At 42.5% G+C, this 24,175-nt stretch overlaps 1 protein-coding gene across 3 annotated transcripts in view; it reads right to left on the reverse strand.

Moving 5' to 3' along the window:
• The window catches only part of NRP2 (neuropilin 2), a 146,769-nt gene extending 130,286 nt beyond the window's left edge, over positions 1-16,483 (reverse strand). For all 3 annotated transcript variants that reach the window (XM_051983716.1, XM_051983718.1, XM_051983717.1), the window contains exon 1: positions 16,268-16,483. In XM_051983716.1, coding sequence (XP_051839676.1) covers positions 16,268-16,340 — 73 coding nt within the window. In that variant the 5' untranslated portion in view covers positions 16,341-16,483. The remainder of the gene's footprint in view (positions 1-16,267) is intronic.
• Between the last annotated feature and the right edge of the window lie 7,692 nt (positions 16,484-24,175).

Below are 24,175 nucleotides of genomic sequence, written 5' to 3' on the forward strand. Positions count from 1 at the left end.
TTCCTCCCCCTGCTTTCCCTCTCTCTTTTCTCCTAGTGGCTGATTAAAAACTATTTTGCAGACCTTTTATGGCAGTACACAGAGCTGACCCACTTACTCATTCAGTGGGCAAGATTATTACAGCTCTTCTCTCCTTCCTACACCCGCTATGCATGCACACCCACGCCAAATGAAAACGTGCCAGGAAAGGACCGTAAATATTCCCATGAGACAAGTTCCAATAACAGAAGAGGGGAGCACAAACTTAAGCACGCCCCTTTTCTGAATCTGGCTTTGCTAACCCCTTTCCCTTTGCTCATCCAAGCGCTTCACCTCACTCTTTAACTCATAAATCCTTCATTTTCTCCAGCTTGGCACCAACCCACCCAACCGGTGTGAATTAAAGGCTCCAGTTCATAATTGACCATCGCGGTTTTGAAGAGCTGTCCCACAAACAGCCTGGTAACAATTACAGCTAGGCAAGGAAGCACTTTCCAGCCCTGGGTTTAAGCAGACCCTTCCCTGGAGGGTGATTTTAGCTGCTTCTTCTTCTTCCCTTTTTTTTTTTAAATAAGTAGAAAAAATCCCCAAACATTTAATCTCAAATACACCACAAATTTGATTTATTATTTCATTACCCACCAAAAGGAAAAAAAAAAACCCTTTACATTAGAGTACAGATTCCTTTCAAGTTCGGAATTTCCAGAAAGGTGCTTTGGGCTTATTTGATTTCCCACTTTTTCCCCTCCTCCTATCCCTCCCAGCCTGGTCACCACAAGAGAGTGCTACTGCTACATTTAGTTTCAACCAACCACTTGAAAGGCAGCCGAAGCTCAGTCAGCTGACCATTCTTTCCCCTCCCCTGCCTGGCTGTACACTGATGGAGATGAACAGCTTCATGGGGGATGACGGAATGGGGAGTGGGAATCTTCAAAGGAAGGAGAGGGGGATGATGGGAGAGGGCTTCTGTACTACTTCAGCCCAGTTGGGTTGGTGACATTTGGGAAATATAATTACTGGGAATGAAATCCCATGGCACCTGGGGGTTTCCCAGGAAACATGGGATTTTCATTTAATATCTACAGTAGAACAGGAAGAAGACAGGAAAGTATGAGAACTATGGCAATAGTAAAAGCTCTCTTGGAGATTTTTCTTAGATTTTTTTTTCTTGCTTCTCTTAGCATCAATCATGCTTTAATATTGCCATCTGCATGAACCAGCATGGTCCTGTGAATTATGTATTATGCCTCAGCAGTCACCCAACAGGGCAGGATCTTTCTCGTGTGTTCACTCTTTCAGGGAGAGGGTCATGCATTTTTAACTCTACAGGTGCAGTTTACTATTCCCCATGTCTGTCGGTATTACTGTCTTCCATACCTCTGCTTTAGATTATCAGCCTGACAGGGCTTAATGCATAAAAGATGGGGCACAAGGCATTGTTGCTGTGCTTAGGACCCAAAGCCAAGCGAGGAAGCTTTTAACCGATTCACCTTGAGGGGTTCCAAAGTGAGAGGAGCACAGTGAGATCTTGAAATCTAATGGAGTCTGGTGCCATTTCCTCCTGAGCAAGAAAACAAAAGCGAGCCATTTCCTCTGAGCTAGCAGGGACACACCATCCTCTACCTAATGACTCGGCCCAAGAACACAAAGGCATGACCCCTTGAAGAGAGGCACAGATGAGACCATAAATGATCAATGGATTGAAAGGAGCCCATTCTTCTACAACCGACTCCTTGGGGGTATTCCAGGCGCCATAAACCATACTCTCAAGCAGGGCACCCAGCATAATTCAGAATACTAAGACAGACTGTATCCCACTGCTGCTAGCTAATGAATGGGAAGGAATCAGAAGGAGGAATGAGCCAGTTCCTTTGGGAAAGGCTTAGGTGTGGGAACTCTGAGTACCAGCTGCTCAATGAGTGGGGGAGAAGAGATCATTTTCTCGTGTCTATGGTCCCTGTGCCAGCTCCTTCACAGAAACGATAGTCTTGCCATTCACTCACTGCAAATCACAGTCCTGGCCACCTACTTGCTTCCCTCCAATTAAGAGATGCCTCGTCATATTTATCAGGTATATTGTAAAGTTCTTTCTCATAACTGTGGGAGTACCGAGGTATCCTACCCATTCGTTCACAGAGGAGCCCAGAGAGCTCACATTTCCCCTACAGTTGCACAGCTGATAGGTGTCAGAGTCTGGATTTGAACTCAGGTCTCCCGAGAAAGACAGAGATTAATGGAAAGAAGACCAGTCTCAAGTTAGAAACCATGGATTTATATGCTAACTTTGTGTCACTTCTGTGTGATCATAATGCAAGTCACAATATGTTTCTGGGTCTCGGTTGTCTCCTCTGGTAAAACATTAATCTAGATAACCTCTGACATCCCTTACATCTTCTTCATCCAGCTCATACATGGTACATTTTCCTTATTAGTATTTATTTACATGCTTTAAATCAGGGCTTGATTCATTGTTTTGTTGCCTAGACTTAAGAAACTAATAAAGAACATTTTAATAATTCAAACTTAAAAGTGTTTTGCATATTTTTCCTTGAGAGTTGGTGGTTAAACATTGCCAACATACCCCATCTATATTTATAATTCTATGAACTCTTCTCCTCTATTCCAGAGATCTTTCTATTGTTGTTCAGTCTTTTTTTTTTTTTTTTTTTAGTTGTAGCTGACTCTTCGTGACTCCATTTGGAATTTTTTGGGAGGGCAGATATATTGGAGTGGTTTGCCATTTCCTTCTCCCAGTCCATTTTAGAGATGAGAAAACTGAGGCAAACAGGTACCCAGGTCACCCATCTGAGGTGTGATTTGAACTCAGGACTCCCTGACTCCAAGTCTGCCACTCTCCTGGAACACCCCATCTTTTTCTTACATCTCTTTTATTAGGTAAGCATCATGGTGTGTCCAGGCAGCATGAGGTAATGGTGTATAGTGCTAGACTCGCTGGGAAGATTTGGTTTCAAACCCTGACTTAGACACAATCTATCTGTGTGACTGAGAACAAACCATTTAACTTCTCCTGAGCCTCATCTGTAAAATAAAGGAATTAGAATCAATAATCCTTAAATTTCTTCCCAGCTTTCAACTTAAGTTCTGCTATGCTACCAAATGCAAGGTTGTGCATCAGGAATACAAAGATTGGAATAAAACTCAGTTTCTTTCCCTTAAGGAGTTTCCAGATTGTTGGGCAGGAGGGGGTTGAGAAGAAGGGAGGGAGCATGAAACATATGCACAGATATTTATAATAGGATGGAAAAGAAATTTCCTTGGAGAGATCAAACAGTGTAGCATGAGAGATTTGGCGGAGTGGGGATGGAGATCATTTCTAGAGAGGGGCAGGAGCTTTAGAGAAGGTCTCCTTTAGAAAAGACCTAATGTTCAAAGGTCTCTCCATTCCTCTAGATTTCCTCCCTCCTCCCAAACACTCTAGAAGAACATCCTTCTCTCCCATGGGTCATGCACACAGAAAAGTTAGCTATAATGACAGGAAACTTCCTCATAGGAAGTTTTTATTTCTCATCCACACTGGGGAGCAATCATTTCCTCAGCTTCAGATTTGGCCACCAAAAACTGAACTATTTTTATCCTGAGGCAGGAATACAGCATTTTCTGTTGTTTCCCAGAAACTCATTGCTTAACCCAAACAAGAGAAGCAACCAGCCTTTTTCTGCCTTTACTTTATCTGAATAAAAGACACTCATAAAAATATTTGAGAATTTAAAAACATCTGTTTTAGTTCCATGGGCTGAGGTTACTCAACATACAAACATTTATAAATGCAGATTTTTGTTTGGATATCTCTCTCTGAGACACACACACATACACACACATGCACACAAATAGAGATATTGAACAGTCATCAGTTACATATACATATTAGTAATTCACACTTCCCTCTTGTACACACATTCACACTCTCACATAAAATATCACACATCGTTTGCACAGACATACATCTCATAAAGATAAATATTGGAGTTTCAGCCTATATTTTTCTTGGAAAGAGATGAACTCTTGAAATATAGAAATAAAGACTGGAAAGAAAACACCCTCAATCCCTTTTACTTACATACTCTCATTCAGAATCCGTCCCACATCTCCCATCCTTTCCATTTTCAGGTATTTTGCTGCTAAAATATATATAAAGCCATAGCAGACACTTAAAAGCAATCACTTTTCAAAAGTTGCATCATCTCAAGCCTTTGTAGCTTCCATCACTTTTCAAAATGCCCCAAGAAATATCAAAGCAAAGAATTACAATCCAAAAGAATCCCTTGGGAAAGCCACTCTCCATAGTACTATCTCCACTCCAAAGTCATGGAGTTGCTGCAATGTGAACTACTCCGTCTTTGTCAGTTAAACAACAGACTTCGTTCCACAACCATTTAATGAGTACTCTTCATCTAAGACATATTCATTCCCCTAAAAAAGAATGACAAAATCCTGGATTAACTAAAGGAGTTGTATCTGAAGGTGGTGGGCTGGACCAGGTAAATTCTCAAGAACCTAATCAATCCCATGATACCACGCTAATATCATCATGCTTACAAGAAGTATAATTAAGCTACTTTAGGAGTGAAATCAAGGCATTAATTGGTTTCCTGTTCAAGTCAAGACGTGGATATTAGGTAGGGTCGGAAGTAGGCTGGAGTGATGGAGAATGATTAAAAACCAAATCATCTTTGTCTGTTTCCCATAACCCTTATAACACTGGATCAATTAGCTTTTCTGGGCCTCTTCACCTGTAAAAGACATTTTTGGACTAAAAGACTTCAATGGTCCATTTAAAGAGACATTATCATGTTTTTATTTGCGTGTTGAGTAATAGAGCAAAGTTTATTTAAAAGCAGTACGGCTTGCCCGTAGTAAAGTATGGTTTTTAAAACAACAGTGGTTTCTGGATCTAGAACTGTCACTAATTAGTTGTTCGACTTTGAACATTTCATCTTTCTGGACCTTAGTTTTCTCCTTTGAAACAGAGGGAGTTGTGTACAAATGTTGGGGGTAGATGAGCTGATTTCTTCCCCCCCCTCTAGTGTTCTATTATGTTGAAACCTGGTTTCAAGTCTCAGATTTAATGCTTGCCAGTTATTTATAAAGTGACCATACGTTCTCTTACCTCATTTCTTCATCTGTAAAATGGGTGTATTTAAAAATACTTATACCACCTACCTCATAGTCTTGTTGAGAGGATCAAATGGGATGATGAATGTGAAAGTACTATAAAAGTGGGAATTATAGTAATTACTACTGGCCTCTGACTAACAACTTAAGGCAACTGTAAACTATTGGGGCCCCAGGGTTCATAAATGATCACAGGATCATCATCTGGAATTAGAAGGGACCTGAAAGGCCATCAGATTCAACCTCATTTTTATGGATGAGAAAAAAAGTCCTAGGAAGATTAAGTTAGAGGGGACTTGCCCAGAGTTACACAGAAAGTGTCAGAAGCAAAAAAAGAAAGTCAGATAAATTGGTAAAGTTGAATTATAGAGGAAAAAAAAACCCAGTTATTATTTGGAGCCAAACCCTAAAGAAGGTTATAAGGAGAAGGGCATTACGAGGAGAAGGGTGTTATAGTTCTACTATTGCTTTCCAAAGAAGTTTAGTTATTTCATCTGTTCTTTATTTGGCATTTTGAGAAACTAACAAACAAAAAAAGAAGGCTCTGTTATTCTATACATGAAACTCCTGGAGTTCTATACACTGCAAGCAAAAGAGGCACATTTAAACCACAGACCTAAAAGTGGTTTTTCTCAGAGAAAGGCAGAAGAATAAAAAAAAAAAATTGAAGTACAAAAACCACAAGCAAATGGAACCAGAGAATGTTTCCCAGAAACCATACTTATTGAATTGAACAGACCTTAAAGGGCATCTTCTCCAGTCTACACATTTTACAGATGAGGAAACTGAGGTCCACAAAGATGAAGTAATTTGCCTAAATAATTAGTGATAGGATTTGAACTGAGGTCTCTAAATCTAGGACTCTATCCATTCACTGGTCAGCATCTAAAAATATCTGAAATGTTTCAATGAAACTAATAAGGTAACATTTAAATGTAAGATTACACTTGCGTTCCAAAAATCCGCCTTGTTAATGCAAGTTAGGGGAGTTATTGCTAGATTTATTTAGTTTATCAGGGATAGGGTGGAGAAGCAAATATTTCCTGGTTTTGCTCAATTGAAAAAAGGATTCAGAAATTCATCCTTTGCATACTCCTTGAAAATCATATATGTTACCTACTTGAGGAAAAAAAGGAAAGTACATCTTATATCTGTGAGCATCCAAACTTTTATGGAACAAAACAAGAAGAATGAAGCTGAAGACTGATGAGCGTTTCACTGCATATAGTAGAAAGGCAAAATGGTCCCCTCACTCTTTCATTAGAGAAAAAAAAATAAATCAGGTTAAAATTCATGGTCCAACCCTCTGGCAAGCCATATGGGATAATGGGGCTTGGAGTGGGTACAGTGTACCACTAGACCCAGGCTAATCACCTGACATCTGCAAAATGAGATGGATTGAATAGAGCAGTTCCGAGGTGACTTGTAGCTCAAATATTTTTTACTTGGTGAGGAAATAAACCCGAGTCAATAAAACAGATAGTTTTAAAAGTCACTAAAGCCTCCATGATGCAGAACACATTTATTCAAAGTGTCACACTTGTTTGACTTGTGCTTCTGTGATAAAAATTTCCTAGACTTTTATGATGAACAGAGAAGAGCTCTGTCTTAGATTATGAGGAGCTCAAGTTATCTTTTTTCACTCCAACCCTGCACGCTGTTGCATATTTATATGTCTTATAGATACATATTTCTGCGTGGAACATGTCACACACAGAAATATACTAAAGAAAACCCAGAAAGCTTCTTCAAATCCCAACCCAGCTCATCTAAGTCCTTTGCTCAGGGTTTAACCAAATTTTACCCAATAACTCTGGATAAGCTGATTTTAGGAGTCATTTCTGGGATCTGAAGCGGGATTTGGTTTTATTCAAAGTGACTTCAGCCTGTCACAAGACCGTCTCATAAAATCTGTGTCTTGGCTTAAGCTAGAAAGAAATGAGCCAATCCATCAGCCCAGGAATGCAGCCGTTTGACCACTTCCTAAGGCAACTGGGAAGGGATGCAATCTATTCAATTTATAGTTCAGGGTGGCAGTGAATGATGAACTCCTGAAAAGGCAGCAAATGGAAATCCTTGTGAACTTTTGCAGAGATAAAGTTCAAAATCTGAATAAAAGAATTTTAGGGGGAGAAAGGGAAGAAAGGAGAAAACTAGCTGGCACATGCCTGTGAGTGTGGAGAGATGGGGTGAGAACAAAGCAAATTCTCTCTTCTCAAATTTTTCTAATAAACGCTCCTAAAAAAAGATTTGAAAATGGCATCTTGAAATAAGGCTATTAAAAGCCTCTTTCTCCCCCCATCAAAACGCTAAAAAGAAAAAAAATCATCATTTAATTTTTGAAATGTATCTTTGATGAGATTTCCTTTTCTGACCTCACATAATACCACCTGGGGTAACCTTGTTATTTGTCATCTTATATCATAAACAAATGCAATTCCAATAGGGCAGCCGATATAATATCATTAGTTTATATTTATGTCCACTTTCCCCCCGGTCCTTACTGCAAATGTAATTCTGGTGCCCATGGTGTAGATCTGGGATTACAAACCCTGACTATTTCAGCAGACCTTGGGGGAGGGGAGAAAGAAATTGCTGCATTTATAACTTTGAGATCAAGGGGAATGCACCATTTTAATTTTTAAAAAAATTTTCAGAATCTTAAATAATATGAAGAAACAGAAAACATTTTTATGACAAATTATCCCATTTTCATTTTTTTTCTAATGATCCCAGATGCCAAAGAAATCTGGGAGCAAGGTTTACTGACTTTCTCCCCCCACCCCCAGCTTTTCTCTCTTATCCCTAACAACTTCACAACCCCACAGGTGTTATGAAAGGCAAATCTTTACATGGTTTGTGGCATAGTAAATAAATTACCCAAGTTGAGTCACAAAATGGACTTCAAAGGCTGAGATCGTTTTAACTGGTATAGGCAAGTAAATCATTGCACTCAAAGTGCAAGGGGATGGGGGAATGGAGAAGGAAAAATCAGAGGATCTGGGTTCAAATTGAGTTCTATGAAATATTACTTGTATGACCGTGAGCAAGTCATTTGACCTCTAAGCCCCGGCTCTCTCAAAAATGAAAGAGTTGGACTATGATCTCTAAGCTTTCTTGCAGCCATAAATTTACAATCCTAAATGATTCAAGAGGCAGCTGGGGCTGCCTAGGAATCAGGAGACTTTCCTTTGCCACTAACTGGCTATGGACTGTGACCTTGGGCAAAACACTTAACCCCTCTAGACCTCCATAAGAATGAGAGGCTTGGCTAAAATAACTCCAAGGTCCCTTCCAACCTTCCAATTCTAATAAGCTATATGAATTTCTGACCAGAGTTAACAGGAAGCTTCTGCACTAAGTAAAACCAGCTTTCAAAAGGTCAGAAGCTATTTAAATTCTTTAATTGTATTGATTAAGTGAAATTATTAAATCAACATTTGCTTGTGGGGGTTTTGTCCTCCCCCCACCCCTCCTTAAAGCCTTAAGTGTCTGTAGTCAGTAGTTTTAGGATGCCATATACAGGCAAACTAATAGACCAAACACAGCACTAAAAGGGTGTGCTTGCAATTGATTTTTCTCTTGCTCTGTCCCCTCTCCTCCCTCCTTCTATTTCATCCCCTTCTGCCCTCCCCCCATGCCTTTCAGGCACATCTGTTTTATTTTCTTCTTTATCAAAACAATTATTGCTACAATTCCATCCAGTAAATTGCAGCCGCCTTTATCCTCTTTTACAGGGCAAGTAAGTAGAAGCTTCAGGACTTGCCAATAAGCAAGATCATTAGTTATCGAAGGATCTTTTGAAGCAGAGAGCAGGTTGTTACCAGGGCCTTACTTGGAGCATTTAGCATTATGCTGTCCAGCAGCTCTAGCAACTTCATCCCACAGTGGAGATGTTTCCTATTGTCATTTTAACCACTTTTTTCCCCCTTCTGGATTAGATCATGACTCTTTTATGAAGACCCAGGGGGAGATGGGATTATTAAGAGTCTTGCTGGGTAAAAGCTATTTTGTCTTTATGACGACTTTCTTGAGTTAAGCAGTGGAGAGGCCTTAATACCAGAGTTGAAGTTATTATACATTCTGGAAAGTGCCTTTAAATATAGAGTTGCCTGCTGAGAATACTTTCAGTGAGGAAAGATAGAAAGATCGGGGAGAAAGGAAGGGGGAAAATTGAAAAGGAAACTGGAGAGAATAGAAGGAAGACAATACAAGAAAAATTAAGTAAGAAAGAAGAGAGTATATGGTAAGCATGTTGGTTCTCTAGAAGAATCTGAAAGTAGTCAGAGAGGTATATTTCCCTGAAGAAAGTCTACTAAGTGTAACTTGAAATAAAAGGAACCGTTGGATCAATGGAGGAGTAATGGCCAAGTTAAAGTGCATATATATTTCTCTTAGAAACTGATAAAAGCTAGGAGATCTTTACTCTTTGGTGTACAAAATGTATCTCAAGAGTTCTGTGTGTTCATTCTGTGTACCTATGAAATGGATCCTTTTGAAGCTGCTTTTTAAAATGTAAAGGTGTTAATAGAAAAACTGGGGAGTTATCAAAAAACCTGAGATGCCCTAAGAAGTCAGATACCTCTGGTTCTTGGTAATTAGCCCCCAGATTAAACAGCAGGCTTGATTGATTGGGACTGGGTAAGACAATTACTTTGTCATTTTTGAAAATCCCCTTTGCTTTATTCTTAGGCCAATAATCCCCATGTATGGGTGAAAAGAAAAGTCTCCAAAGCCTAGGGGTGTGGTAGACTGGAAGCATTTAACACCTTCCCCATCCCTCAATGCTGCAAGCTTTCCCTGTAATCCTGTCCCTCTTTCCTGTGTTTTGGAAACCCAGTGGAGATATGTCTGTGTCAGCAACCACATGTCACAACAAACAGAGGTTTTAGGCAAGCTCCCATTTTCCTCCCCTTTCTCTCAACCCCGCTATCTGTATAATAAATGCCCAATTTCTTATTGTTCTACTGGATAGGAGCACATTTTTCAGATATGTGGGATTTATTTTTATAGCACAGCTGGTCTGCCAAAGGTCACATAATTTGGCAATGTTCCCAGTGGTTAAAAATTAATTTCTCCTTATTAATACAACCAAGGTCCCATAGGATAGGATCCCAGCCTTATCTGAACTTGACAGCTTCCTAAACCCTTAGAAGGATGCTTTCTCCTGCCCAGCTATCTGTGCTACAAGGCCACGGTGTCCTGGAATCCAACCCCCGGAATCCGGTTAGGTAAGCAAGCTAGCAAGGCCTTGGAACTTGAAAGACTGACAAACTTCTCAAAACTGTCTAAGAGGGTTCCAAAGACTCACTTTCCACACACTTGTCACCAAAGAGATTCAAAACTGACCTGGTGGATCTTCCAAAACATGAACACCCTACCTGGAACAGATTTTTGAAGCATTGAACAAAAGATGACTCTGCGGATAAAAATAAGCAAACAAACAAAACCCATTGCCTCTCCAGCTATAAGCTGCTGCTACCGCTGCAGCTGCAAGGATTTTCCTGGACCAGATCATGTTTACCTTTTCATAAAGCTTGAAAAACAAACCAACACAAGCATTTTCAAGATGTCGCCAATGGATACCTAACCTTACCACGCTTGGAAAACACCTTCTTGCCAAAAAGTAAAGGTTAACAGAACTTTTAAAAGTGTTATTTTTTTCTGTTCCACGTTTTCAAAAATTGGAAGATTTTGTCTATGTTACTGGAATAATTTCTACACGAGTCTAGGGTCAGGTAGGGGAGTTTTTTTTTTTTTTTTAACAACCTGTTTTAGTCAATATTATTCTTGAGTTTAAAAGTTATAATTTTCCCACATTTGTGTCAGTTAAAAAAAAACACTCTATTTGTACTGAGCTGTTAGAAAAAGATGAAAAACAGCGGTGGAGTCATCAGAATTCTGTTCCAGGGTTTTTTCCCCCCTTCACTCACTAACCCCCTCTTCAAATGGTTTATCTTAATTGGTAGCTCTTTGCATGTAAATTGGTCTTTCGCTACTGGCCTTTTACATTTCCCTGGAAGAAGGTTCGTTCGGATTTAGATTTAGAGCTGGAAGGAACCTTAGAGATCCTCTAGTCCAACCCCCTCATTTTAGGGGAGGAAAATGAGGTCCCAAAGGTTAACTGGTCTGACCAAGGTTACAGACAATAAGGAGCAGAAAGACAGACTTCAAACTCGAGTCTTTCGCCTGGAAATCCAGTGCTCCTTCTCCTTTAGGCACTACGCGGGCCTATTCTTTCTGCTCCAGAAGGGTTCGGCTACGTGGGGGTATCATACTGTTGTGCCTTTCAAAGTGAAAAACTAGAAACAAGAGTTATTTGGTGTATAGTAAGCATGTAGCTTCCCGTCTCTGGATAGCACAGGTTCAGGTCCCAGCAGGGGTAGCGCTGCCTTTCATTCTTACAAGGTAGCTTAATTGAGTGCTGTGTAGCTAAATGTTTGAAGGCCCCGTGGATAAGATCTTAGAAAAAAAAAATCAAAGCCCTTAGTGCTGCCTGGACATTAACAATTCCATGCAGCACATTTTGTAACAAGCGAGGGCCTGCACTCCCCCCCACCCCCCCGATGCCCTTGGACTGAAAAACCTCTCCCACTCCCCAATGTTTTCTCCCCTCCCCGCCCCCGCCCCCATCCCCACTAAACCCCGCCGGCCAGGTTTCAGTTTTGCAATGCGTCCTGTTACCAACGGGCGGCGGCATCTTTTCAATCCCAGGTGGCTGCTTATCAGTCAATGTTTATTGGGTATCCACAGGATGTGTGTGTAGCTGGAAACTAGAGAACACAGAAAAAGACTGCGTCCCTGCCAGTTGACACTCCCGATTCTAGGAGCTTACAACCTTGCCTTAGGCTAAAAGGAGCTACATGAATTATTATTACTGCTCATGGCCACTGCAGTTTTTGGAAGGACATACCATATGGGAGAGCCTTCCAAACATAAGTTTATACGCAGAAACACGGCATTTCACTAGTTCTTTTTTATGGAGTTTTGTTCAAACCAAGGCCTCTTTCTATCCCAACTATAGCTTTTACCCCTCTGCTCTGATCTTATAGCCCAGACAAGCTGTTGAATTCATATCACATCAGGCTTCCTACCCTCCACCCGAAATAGTGTCTTAAACCAAACACGCAGGATTGAAAACTTCATAGATAAAATCTGGCAACTGAGATTGGTCATGAGGTTGGGGGTTTGAGGGAGGGAGGGGGGAACCCTGAATCATTGTTTCTAGCCTGATCCATAGGGGGAGACAGAAAAAGTTGCTAACGCCTGATGGATGACGCCGGGTTAACTAAATCCACTAACCCACAGATGAGGGCTGAAACCAGCAGAGGTAGCTTTCAGTGGCCAAGAGCAGTGCAGAGCTGGCCAGCGCTCGGGGGCCCAACCTCTCGGTCATAGCGGAGGGCGCTGGATGGCTGAGAGGGTGGGGCGAGCCGCGGGTTACAGGGAGGATTTGCCAGTATTGTAAATTGAGACTTCCAAGTCTCCCCCCCGCGATTCACCAACGAGAAACTGGGTTCTTGGGAACGGGAGGAGTCTGCGATACTGAAGTACAAAAACTGGTCTCCGCTCCGGTGGCCACTGACGACCCGCGGAAGCTAGCGGGATTCCCCGGGCACAGTCAACACTGCCTCGGGCTGCGCAGGGCCAGGCGCTCCGTACGGGTGGGAAAGACTGTGGAAGAGCTCTCAGACCTAGGCGAGGGGCTAGTAGGGGCAGCCGCTTAATCCCAGCTCGCCTAGCCTCTATTAACATGTTGGCATTAAAAAGGAATCAATCAGTTCAAATGAAGCATTAGCCGTGAATTTCTTCCTCCCGCGGAAAAGCCCGTGCGAGACAGAGGACGGGAAGGGGAGGGGAATGGAGGAAACTCATTTGCAACTGCAATTGCTTCTCTGGAGGAAAACTGCGGCTAGGACTTTAACTTTCTGGCCCCGGGCCGCAGCCGGGAGATGCAGAGAGCTTCTCCCCCGGAGTGTCGCGGGGTCCCTGGGAGGCGGGGGTGGGACGCAGGACTGAACTGGAGCTGGCTGCGGCCAATTTCCCCCGGGCTAATTTCTCCCGGGTTTGTGCTGGCGTTTTGCTTTCGCTGGGAATATTTTTTGCCTAATAGAATGTTTATGGATCGCTTGGCTAGGTTTCTGCGGTGCGGCCCAAACAAATCGATGCAGGCTCCGTCATGGGGTGGGGGTGGGGGTAGAGAAAGAGACGAAGGGGTGGGCAGCCCGGAAGATTGGAGGGGGGGCACAACCTCTCGACCACGTTTATTCCCAACGGCGTATTTTTCACCTGTTAAACAGCAGTGGGCTCTGGAACTGAGTACCTAGCCTCGCTGCAAGTTCTACGCATTCCTGCAGCTTAGTCCCTTTCGTTCCCATCTCCTGTTTTCCGGCCGCCTGCGTAATTGCAGCCCCTACAGCCCCTATTTCCCATTCCGCAGAACAGCAGGCTGGTTGGCCTCCTCCCTCCCTCCCTTCCCTCGAAGACCCGGGGCTCCCGCATAGGCGGCTCCCCGACTCCAGCGGGCGCAGCGCGGCGCTAAGTTGGCGCATAGCGTAGTGCAGTGCGGGAGGCGTCCGCGGCGTGGGACTCAGGCTTGGCTAAGAGAATGCGGTTCGAGCGTTCCCGAGCCCGGGAGGCGGGGAGAAGGCCAAACAGAAGGGGCTTTGGATTCTGCGCTTCTGGCGAGGGGCTCGGAGCCGAAGCAGAGGGGATGGAGGGGGCGAGTTGGAGAAGAGCTGAAGACCGGTTACATCAAACCGCTCCTCGCCGCCTCGGGAGCACTTTCTTTGACCAAGACGCCCAAGTCTCTCGTAAGGAGCTGCTAGGGGGTTAAGTTTTAAACAATCTCACGCCAGCTTTCATCCCTCTTCCTTTTCTCTCCCTCCCCATTTCCATTCTTCTCGGAAATGGTTACCCAGCGGCGGCATCTACACCAGTCTCCTTTCCAGACCCCAGGCGCACACGCGGATGAGTCAGGTCTCACTCGGCCTCACCCTCTGCCACCCCTTGGTTCAGTTTCCCGTGTTGCCCGCCCAGTTTGCAGCTGGAAAACCCCAGAAAAACTCAACTTCGAGATGCTTCCCCACTCGGAGGAAGTAGCTCCCCCAGTCTCCTTCATTCCAAGCTGGCCACCTGCCTGTGAACATGGAGAGTCCCCAGCGCAGGTAACCAGAAGCATCGCCTGATTCCTTGCCCCTGGACTTTTATAGGAGAGACTCGACGCAGCCCAGAGTAGGGATGGAAGGGTTATGGAGTCAGACTGCAGCCCGAGAGTGTTCCCTGTCGGGTGCCAGCGTTTACACACACGCAGGCACGCGCTCTTGGGCACACACACACACTCTCTCACACACACACCACTGGACTAGGGGAACAGATGTACTGAACATCTGTGGTGTGAGATGCTCCCTTGATCTCCAACTTCACAACCCCTTCTGTTCCCTCTCCCCCGCCCCCCAGAAAGGGAAATGTTAGAGAAGTTTGTGTGTGTGTGTGTGTGTGTGTGTGTGTGTGTGTGTGTGTGTGTGTGTCTTTTCCTCCAGCCCGGGCCTATGTGAGTATGTGTATGAATGCATAATAATGTTTCATGGGCCCGCTCGCTCCCAGTACTCACAGTAAATTACATAAACATACATAATTTATGCAGCATCCAGGACTGTGGGAAGTAATTTAATTTTGCCTCATGCTGTGACCTTAGAATTAAGGAAAGAGAAAAGGGAGTGGTGGGAATCCCTTAAGGTAGGATCCGTACCTATCCCACCAGGTGGGTAAACTAAAGGTGTAGTTGCCCTGGAGGCGATCTCTTAATGGAAGAGAAATAACTGGAAACGAAGATAGTCGGGGAGAAAGTGTGCCTCCTTAAACGTCTTCCTTTTCAAATACACATTCAACTTCAAAGGATAGAAGGAAGAAGGAGGTAAGGGGAGCACATAGAGAAAGCTACTCTGTCAAATGAAATTACCAGGCAAGTGGCTAACCTCACTCAACCATAGATTAGATACATGGCAGGATTTGCCCATGAAGGCTTGGGCCTCTTCTTAAAACCCTATTGCAAGCTAGTGACTTGGGAAGTGTGTGTACTTAACACACATCCTCCAGCTAGATCAGGTGTATCAGGGTGTAGATTTTTTTTCCCCCATCACCTGTTAGTTCTTGGTAAAAGCTGTCAGATCCCAGATAGATTGAATAATCAATAGAGAGAAAGATCCATCATGGAAACTGTCCCCAGGAAGGAGGGGTAAAGTTACCCTTTATTCCCTTAAGAAATGGAGGCCTTTCCCACAAAGTTTTCATGTGCTCTAGTGCCCCTGCCCCCTTTACTGCCTGGCCCATCCTCTGCTCTATGGCCTCTGCTTATCTTGCCTGCAGTCTGCCCACATTCCCTTTTGGCCATTGGTTTGGAGTAAATTCCATAAGGAAAAGTTTCTTAAGCCCTTCACAAGATCTTTGAGGGCCATGCTGTTTGTTTTATCAAATAAAAATTGTACATGATTCACTTTCCCAGAAAATACACGGCACATATACACAGTGTGGAATTGCAAAGGCCAGGATTAAAAAATAGGAACCCTTCTCATCAGTTTGAATGCATTTTTAGTTGAAGCCCCTTTATTTCTCTACCTTAAGCCAGACTATTCCATCAGCCTTAGCCATATAATTTTTGAGGTTTTTCCATCTATTCCTTTCAAAAGAATGAGCAATGTTTGAAAATGAAAACTAGATCCCCCCTCTCTCAATCCTTTCACTTTGTCTTGCTCCATGTAGCTAAATGGGGTGAATACAAATGATTTATGTTTTTCTGGCTAGGTTAAGGAAACTCAAGGGAGATGTGTTCTGCTTCAAGACATGAAAAAAAATCCTTAAAACTGTAATGCGAAGGCTTTGTAGTATTTTTAAACCTTTGATTCAGTCCATATGTGACATCTGAACACCGCCAAAAACTGTCTGTTTCAAAACACACTCACACACACACTCTCTACTGCTAGCAGGAGGGAAAAGTTGCATTTTAAAAGCGGTGATGGTGGAGAAGGATGGTTGGGTCTGTCTAAATTATTGAGTAAGTCTTGTTCTGCGCTGTGTATACGTCACCCCCTGCATTTGCACTGGCTTTTAAGGAAAACGATCACAAACGCATAGAAAACAACTTTCGAGGGCTTACCTGCTTCTCCTATCACTCCGGGTCCTGAAAAGCTGAGAGCTAAAGAAACCCAGAGAAGATGAAATGTATCCATTTTTGGAGAAGGGGCTTTCTCCAGAGCTGCTGTGTAGATCTTCCTGGGTAACCGAAAGTCTCTCTTGGATGTCTCTTATTTTTCTCTTTAGAATTTCTTCCGCAAGTGTTCCTAATTGTCTCGTTTCCCTCCTCAGAGGTTCCGATGTCCCGTCTTCTACCCTTCTGCTGGCTTTGCAAACCCACCGCACCTCAACAGGAGGAAGGCAGGCAGCTCTCGAAATCAGAGGAGAGAAAGAAGGGAAGAGGGTACTGCTTTCCTCCTTTTAAAAAAAATGTATTCTCTCCAGTTCCTTAAAGTGTCATTGCCTTTATCCTATAATATCACGAACATTGACCGAAAGCCAGGGGTAAAAAAAATAAAATAAAATAAAAATAAAAGAGGTTTGCCTTTGGGCATCACACAACCCACAAGCAAATGTATAATTTCAAGCACATCCACTGATATACAGACTTCCACATACACACACACGGCACAGACACGCGGCGGAGGGACAGACAATCTGCTCGCATCGGTCAGTTCTCCCTCTCGCTGCGTTTCCCTGAGTGGGATTGTCCTCTGAGGTCCGTGGCTGAGCTGGGCGCAGTTCCCCCAGTCTGACCAGTTTCAGGGGGGAGTGTGTGGGAAGAGCAGGCTTCTGGAGGCAGTTCGGAGATTTATACTGTGTGTGAGGCTGCTGCTGCGGCGGCGGCTGCGGCGGCGGCTGCTGCTGCTCCAGCTGAGGAAGCTGCCTTCATCCGAACGATGATGATCGGGGCTAAGAGTTGAGTCTGTCCCCCGTCCACCCTCTTCCGCCTCCTCTTCCTTCTGCTCCCGAGTCGGTGCGTGTCTCTCTGTGTCTATGTGTGTAAAGATGTTCAGAGGCTTGTGGGCTCGGTGCCTTCTTCTCTTTCTTTGCCTCCCCTTCAGCTCCTCGCAGCCTTTTCAGGCAAAGCAGCATGTGGATGTCAGAGCAGAGGCAGAGCTATCCGATTACACGCCGGTTCAGGGCCCGCCCCTTCTGTGTTCCTGATTAAAGAGGCAAACGCGGAGACACACGGCACTGAGCGGCGCTCAGACCCAGCTCGAACATCCGAGCGGTGGCAGCAGCAGCCGCCGCAACAGCAGCTCCCTGCAACCAGCCAGCCAGCCGCAAGATCAAAGTTAATCCAGCTCCCACCCAGACTCCTCTTCCCACCTCCAATCCACAACTGGCGGCCGGGAGCAAAGCCTTGCCGCAATAGCAAAGAGCTTGAGCCGGGTCTCGGTCGCTCAGTCTATTAATTCCTTTGCTTAGGACTGAGCACCTTTCAAAGAGCCATCCGCTCGTTCCCCATCTCTCGAGACAGACAACGGCAGGAAGCGGAATAAATCTCTGTTCTCCCTAAATTCAAAACAAATTCCTTGTTGACTCGGGCGCCACCCACACGGAACACAGCACAATACAACACCACACATGCGGTTGACAAGTGAAGTTGGATAGGCTGCAGTGCTCGAGGTGGGTTGCCTGAGCGATCTGGGGAGGGCAGCTTCGCCCATCCATCCATTCCTACAGGCAGAGCAGCAGTGCGTGGCGGCTACATAGAAGCCATCAGTCAGGGCTAGACTAAAACCAAAAACACCCCGAGGGTTTACTAGTCATAGCCTCTGTCATGTTCCAAACATGTCCTCCCGCCCCCCCTTTCCTAAGTGAAATAGCTACGTACACTTCCCCACCTTAAAGATCAGAGCGAGAGAAGGGCAAAGGGTGGGGAACACCCATGTTAATCAGCGACATCAATAGTCTTTTGGAGTGGTTTTTGATTTTTTTTTTTTCCTCTTAAGTACAGGTGCTGAGATAGACCTCTGGTCCTGGAAATGCCATCCTGACTACGTACTTATGGCTCATATTTTTCCCCTGGTGATGTGGTCACAAATGCTCAGAGAAGGAAAAAAAAAAAGCAGCATTATGCCAACTATTTTTAAATGGAGGCGTGAAAACCGTTTAGAGCGAGCCGCAAGCTAACAGTTGGGGAAACACTTGTATCTTTGTTTCTTAGAATGGTTTTTTGGTGGCTTCCAAACTGTCTTGCTTCACTAAGCACCTATTACTACATTATCATAAAGACTAGAACAGTAAGAGTCAAAATAATAGCACACATATGCATATGCTGCAAACTCCACAGAACTAGAAAAAAAAAGTTCTGGAGACAAGAAACACACACACATACTTCTGACTCATGTTCTTCTTTACTGAGAGTGTGGGATTCTCCTGGGTGGTTTACCTCCTTATCTAGACTTGGCTTTAGCTTTGTTTATCACTTTTAGTGTTTGAGAAATCTGTAACTCCCGCTTTACTGCTATTTACACTTAGATAATGAAAACAAAATTGAATCAGAAGTGATTTGCAAAGAGTTGATCCAAAACATAACACAGATTTTACAGTGTCATGTAAATTCCCCGAATGAGTATCCTGCTGTTAATCTTAGATGCCTGTTCTGAAAGGGCACAGAACAGAGGGTTACTGAGTCCTTGCAGAAGAGCCAGTCCACAGTGTGGCCTAAAGGCAACATTTCATCCTCCACAGAGGAAGCATTTTTTTTTTTTTAAAGAAGGAGAGAAGCATCCAAATTATTACAAACATTAGATTTTTTTCACTTCAAGTTCAGTTTGAAAGTATTTCCCCATATTTAACAAAGTAACTAAAATGCAATGATCCAAATTACATCTCGGATAAGCAGAGGTTCCAGTTGATAGCCAAGAATGGGTCAACTTGGGTCTAGAGGGATAAACCCAGGTGGTGAGAAGTTAACAAGATGAACGAGACATTTCCTTTCTCTGGACTAAAGTTTTCTCAAGTAGAAAGTGAAGGAGTTGAACTAGATTATTTCTAAGACCCTCTACTATAAATCCTATGAAAGTAGTTCAAAAAGTTAAAAAAAACCCCACAAACTTTGGTGACTGTCACCATAATCAGTAGCCATGGAACATTTCAGTGATAATTCCTTCAACCATCCCAACATATGACAACTCTATTATATTCATTATTTTTAAATATATGTAATAAATATTACTGCCAACTGGTTTGGAAATATGAGGAAGGGAAAATGGGGAAGGAAGCTAGAAGAAAGAAGCCAGGAAAGTAAAGAATGCCACATCACCTATATGGAATAAAATCATATGAAGATATTCATGGGATTAATAAAATTTAAAGCTAGTAGAAGCTTTGAGATCATCTAATCTAATTCTTTGTTTTACAGATCGGGAAACTGAGTTTCAGAGAGGTCATAGGCTCAGAGAAATGATTTATTCAAAGTCATACAGCTCATTAAATAACAAAGCAAGGAATCATATCCAAATCTTGTCCTTCCAAATCCAGTTTTCTTTATACCGTATCACACATCCCCTTACTAAGATTTCCAGTGCTCTATCTTAATTTCCTAGAGGAATTCTTAATCTTAAGACCACAGATTTCCAAAGAGCTTATGAAGTGATTTCAGGGGTCCATAAATTTTCAAAAAATCTAACTGGCTTCCTTGGTCATGATATGTATTATGCACTTAAAAACCATTATCTTCAGAAAAAGTTGATAGGCTTCACCAGAGTGACTGCCAAAAGAGTCGATGACACACAAAACAGTTAAGAACCACTGCCCTCTATAGAGCCCCTGCTGAATCTAATCCTCATATGGAAGATTGTTAGAATGAAAATTCCTGGACAGTTTGTCCTGCCCTTCAGTGTAAAGACCTGGAGTCCTCAAGAGAGTGGGAGTAGGCCATTATGGGTACAGGCTACTTAATCTTGTTTCCTACTTGGATGATCTGGAGGGACTCTAATGATAGGTGAAGTTATTCCCCAATGATTTTCTTTCTCTTTTTCCTTTTCCCTGTAACTTAGCAGCTACATTTCTAATTTGCTCACCAGAGCCTTTGAGACACAACTGACCAATCTTTGGAGAGTATTTTGTATCAAGCTGGCATATCCTTTGAATAACTTGGTATAATACTATGGAATGTGTCAAATTGCCAGATCATTTTTTTTTTTTTTAAGCAACTGGGAGACTTGCTGAAATGTGACTTGATACAAATAATGGTAAACCATGATTTTTTTTTTTTTAAATTGGGTTGGTTTTTTCCCCCTCCAATAGAGCTTGTATCTTAGTATTTCCAAACACTTTGCATAAAGGAAATACCAGATTCCAATTAGACATGTAGAATTCCAGGAGGGGAGTAGCCATTTGGGTCATTTGTCCAGCCCTCTGTTTTATAGATAAGGAAACTGTGGTGAGGTAAAAATGAAGTGATTTACGTAATATCATAAAAGTGAGTTGACAAGGGAATGGAATTTGGAATCTGGGTCTTCTGACTCTTAGTTCAAAAATTTCCATGAATGATACTGAATTATTTCCCTATTTAGCAAATTGAAAGACAACTGAGATTCTGAGATACTGCTTTTCATGAATGCAAGTCTCCCCTGCTCTAAGATTTGCGCTGCAGATTATGTCTATGTTAAGGCAACATCTAGTCTAGTAGCTATCATTATACTGGATTCCTTTATTTCTTATCTTTGGCAAATTGCAATCAGTACTGCTTTCTAGGCCCCTTCAAATAGCTTCCTGTTTTTGATTAGGCAAGAAAGGTCCATGTTGGAAGTCCACCAGGGACAGGAAATGCTCAACCAAGCATCATCATCCCAGGAACTGCTCTATCTGGTTGTAAGGCAGACCACAGGGTTATGGGTAATGTAATCTGTAGCTTTGGAAGATATAATCTCATCCTGAGTTGTACTTGATTTGAAGGTTTTCCAGGAGAACAACTTGACTCCAGGACCTAGTCAAATTGACCCTGGAAATCACAGAACAAAACAAGATTGGAGGACCAGTCTATAGAAGCCACCCAACTAAACTCCCAGGTCAATTCAGCCTGATATAGATATTCTAGCTTGGGGCTTACTCAGACAAGGTTGGGAGACCAATCTATTGCAGCCACCCAATTAACTCCCAGGTCATTTCAGCCTGATATAGATTCTCTCTAGTTTGGGGATTGCTTAGAAGGACTAGAAATGCTTTATCTCAATTCAAATTCCAGGGAGTTGCCTGGAATCAGGTAGCTTTCCGGGAGGTAGAGAAAATTTGAGATAATTTACTCTCCTCTGTAGGAACTATAGAGAGGGAGTGGATGCCTCACAGATGGCACCCAACTGAGAGTGACTGGTTTAATGAGTAAAGGTGGTTTGGAACTAGTAGTGAAATGTGTAATTAGTGGTAACATCAATGACTTATCTAGGGCAATTTGCTCCTGAATTGCAACATAAGAATAGAAAATTAAAAATCCTATTGTACATTCTAACACCCTGACAAGAAAGAATATTGTAAGGATGAAGCAAGAATATAGAGGATGCTAACAGATTTCCCAATCAGCCACACCTTGGTGGAAAGCGAGGTGCTCTGGGAGGCAAGTTTTATTTGAACACACCCATCTGAGGAAATCCCAAGAGTTGTGGACCTGAATTCAACTTTTCAGTTTGCCTACTTGGGTCCCAATTTTCTTCATCTATAAAATGAGAGAGATTACACTACATGAATTCTGAGGTTTTTTTCCAGTACTCCATTGATAATCCTATGTAAATATTCCTTTATATGTGCCATCCAAGGATTTTTCAAACAAGTGATGACAATGTTTCTTATTATCCCCAGAAGCATCCAAAAGGTAACACCTAAAGGCAGAGGACTGGATCTCCAACATTCCTCATGTCATCTTGATGACCAAGTATAAGAATTCTTTCCAGCAGAGTTAAGAAATCCCACTAGGAATTTATGACTACCTGATTTTGGTGGTTAGGTCAGAAGATCATAGAACTAAAGTTGGAAAGAAAGGTAATTGGAATTAACAAGAGGAAAGAACCCTCCCCTCATTCCTCCCCACCCCTTTCAATCAGTGGTTCCCAGTGGAGATTTTCTCGACCCTGTACTGGTATATTTTTAAGGAGGCTGCATTCATCATATTGTATATATTAAGTGTGCATGGATGCATGGGGCTGCCGGATGGTGTACAAGGAAACCAAACAGACACAGTTCCTGCTTCCTGGGGCAGCCCCAAGAACACCTTGTCTATGACCTAAAATTTCAAAGGTCAAGAACTGACTCAGCCCATACCACCAGTCATATGATAAGGTCCCTTATCTTTGTACTAACATCAACAAGCTCTCAACCCTGGAAGAGAGAGATATGAGGTGTAATTGCATTTTAATCTTTCATTGACCACACTGCCCTTGTTAATGTTTAGCCTTAGCAGTCTCTGAGGCTAAGCTTGGGTTCCAAAATGATGGATGCTCATTCCTTATTCCTTTCTCTGTTGTTGTAGCTAAAGCCTGGACTTTTGCTCTACCCAAGAAAGATTGTCTGAGTTCAGCACTTTTTTTTCATTCACCCTTTAAATATACAGTATTTTTCTTCTTGTCCTCTAATTCTCAGTGGACGCCCAATAAGTTTCTACTTCAATATTCCTCCAGGTGAGCCCCTAGAATATCTAAGGTTTTCTCTGAAATGTGGAAGCCATAACACCTCAAAGCCCACAACATTGGACTAAGTTTACCTCAAAGTAAGACATTAACTAAAGGGGGAAAAATTGGGAAAAAAGGAAAAAAAAATGGACTGAGAAGGGAAAAAAGCACACAAAATGAAGCTAAATTGGCAAAATTCAGCCAAATTCCACTGTAGTATTGGGCACAAAAAAAAAAAAGAAATCTATTGTACTGTAATAATAGAAAAGGCAAAACTATTATTCACATACAGGGTCAACTCGTGCTCTAGGAAAGCCTCTCAGTAGGAATTTTAAAGCATGATACATCCCATTTCCTGTAAAAGACAATAGAAATGGTCTCATTTGTAGAAGTCATCTCATGGAAGTCTTCATTTTACAGAAAAGAAAACTGAAATCCAGAAAAGTTGGCTGATTTGTCCAAGATCACATTGCTAATACATTGATTGACAAAGAGTCTGAAATTGAACCCTTGCAGTAGTAAGTCAGATTTGGTTGTTTATTTTGGAATCACTCTGGCTCTTTAAGAAGTAATAGTGGGGGCAGTTAGTTGGTGCATTGGAGAGAGCACCAGCCTGGAAGTCAGAGGATCTGAGTTCAAATCTGCCCTCAGATACTTAATATTTTCTAGCTTAATATTTCTTGGGCAAGTCACTTAACCCCAATTGCTTCAAGGGAAAAAAAAGTAACATTAAGGGACACTATGGACACTCAGTCTTTGTGCCCCTGTTCAGGACAAATCACTTTTAATTCCCTGTCCACCATGGCTTGATAACTAAAATTAGATCTGTGCATGCATCAACAAGTCTTGAGAGAACAACACAAGTTCCATCTTGTTCTCAACAAGTGGGTCCCCAGCCAAGAAATTACCCCCTGGCAACTCCACATTTGAGCACTCCTTCAAATCCGGGTCCATGATGCTAGGAATAAGGCTGGGTTCACTGTAGGCATGCAGAAACCAAGTCTAAAAGTAGGCTCTTGGGGCATCCTTACAGATGGATCAGAGCCATGGAACAAAGCATCAAAAGATCAAAGCAAAGAGTGAAAGCATATTCTACTGGGGGAAAACAAGATATTTAAAATATATACATATATATTTATCTGTGTTCATATTATGTTCTTTTTTTCTCATTGGTATTTTGTATTTCCAAAAGATATGTATGTATATGTATATGTATATGTATATGTGTGTGTGTATGTGTGTGTATAAAGATATGTAAAGATAGATTTCAACATTCATTTTTATAAAACTTTGGTTCCAATTTTTTTCTTCCTCTCTCCCCTCTTCCCTCCTCCCCAAGACAGCAAGCAATCTGAAATAGGTTAAATATGTGCAAT

The sequence above is a fragment of the Antechinus flavipes genome, chromosome 3, assembly GCF_016432865.1.
Source record: "Antechinus flavipes isolate AdamAnt ecotype Samford, QLD, Australia chromosome 3, AdamAnt_v2, whole genome shotgun sequence".
Classification (NCBI taxonomy): domain Eukaryota; kingdom Metazoa; phylum Chordata; class Mammalia; order Dasyuromorphia; family Dasyuridae; genus Antechinus; species Antechinus flavipes.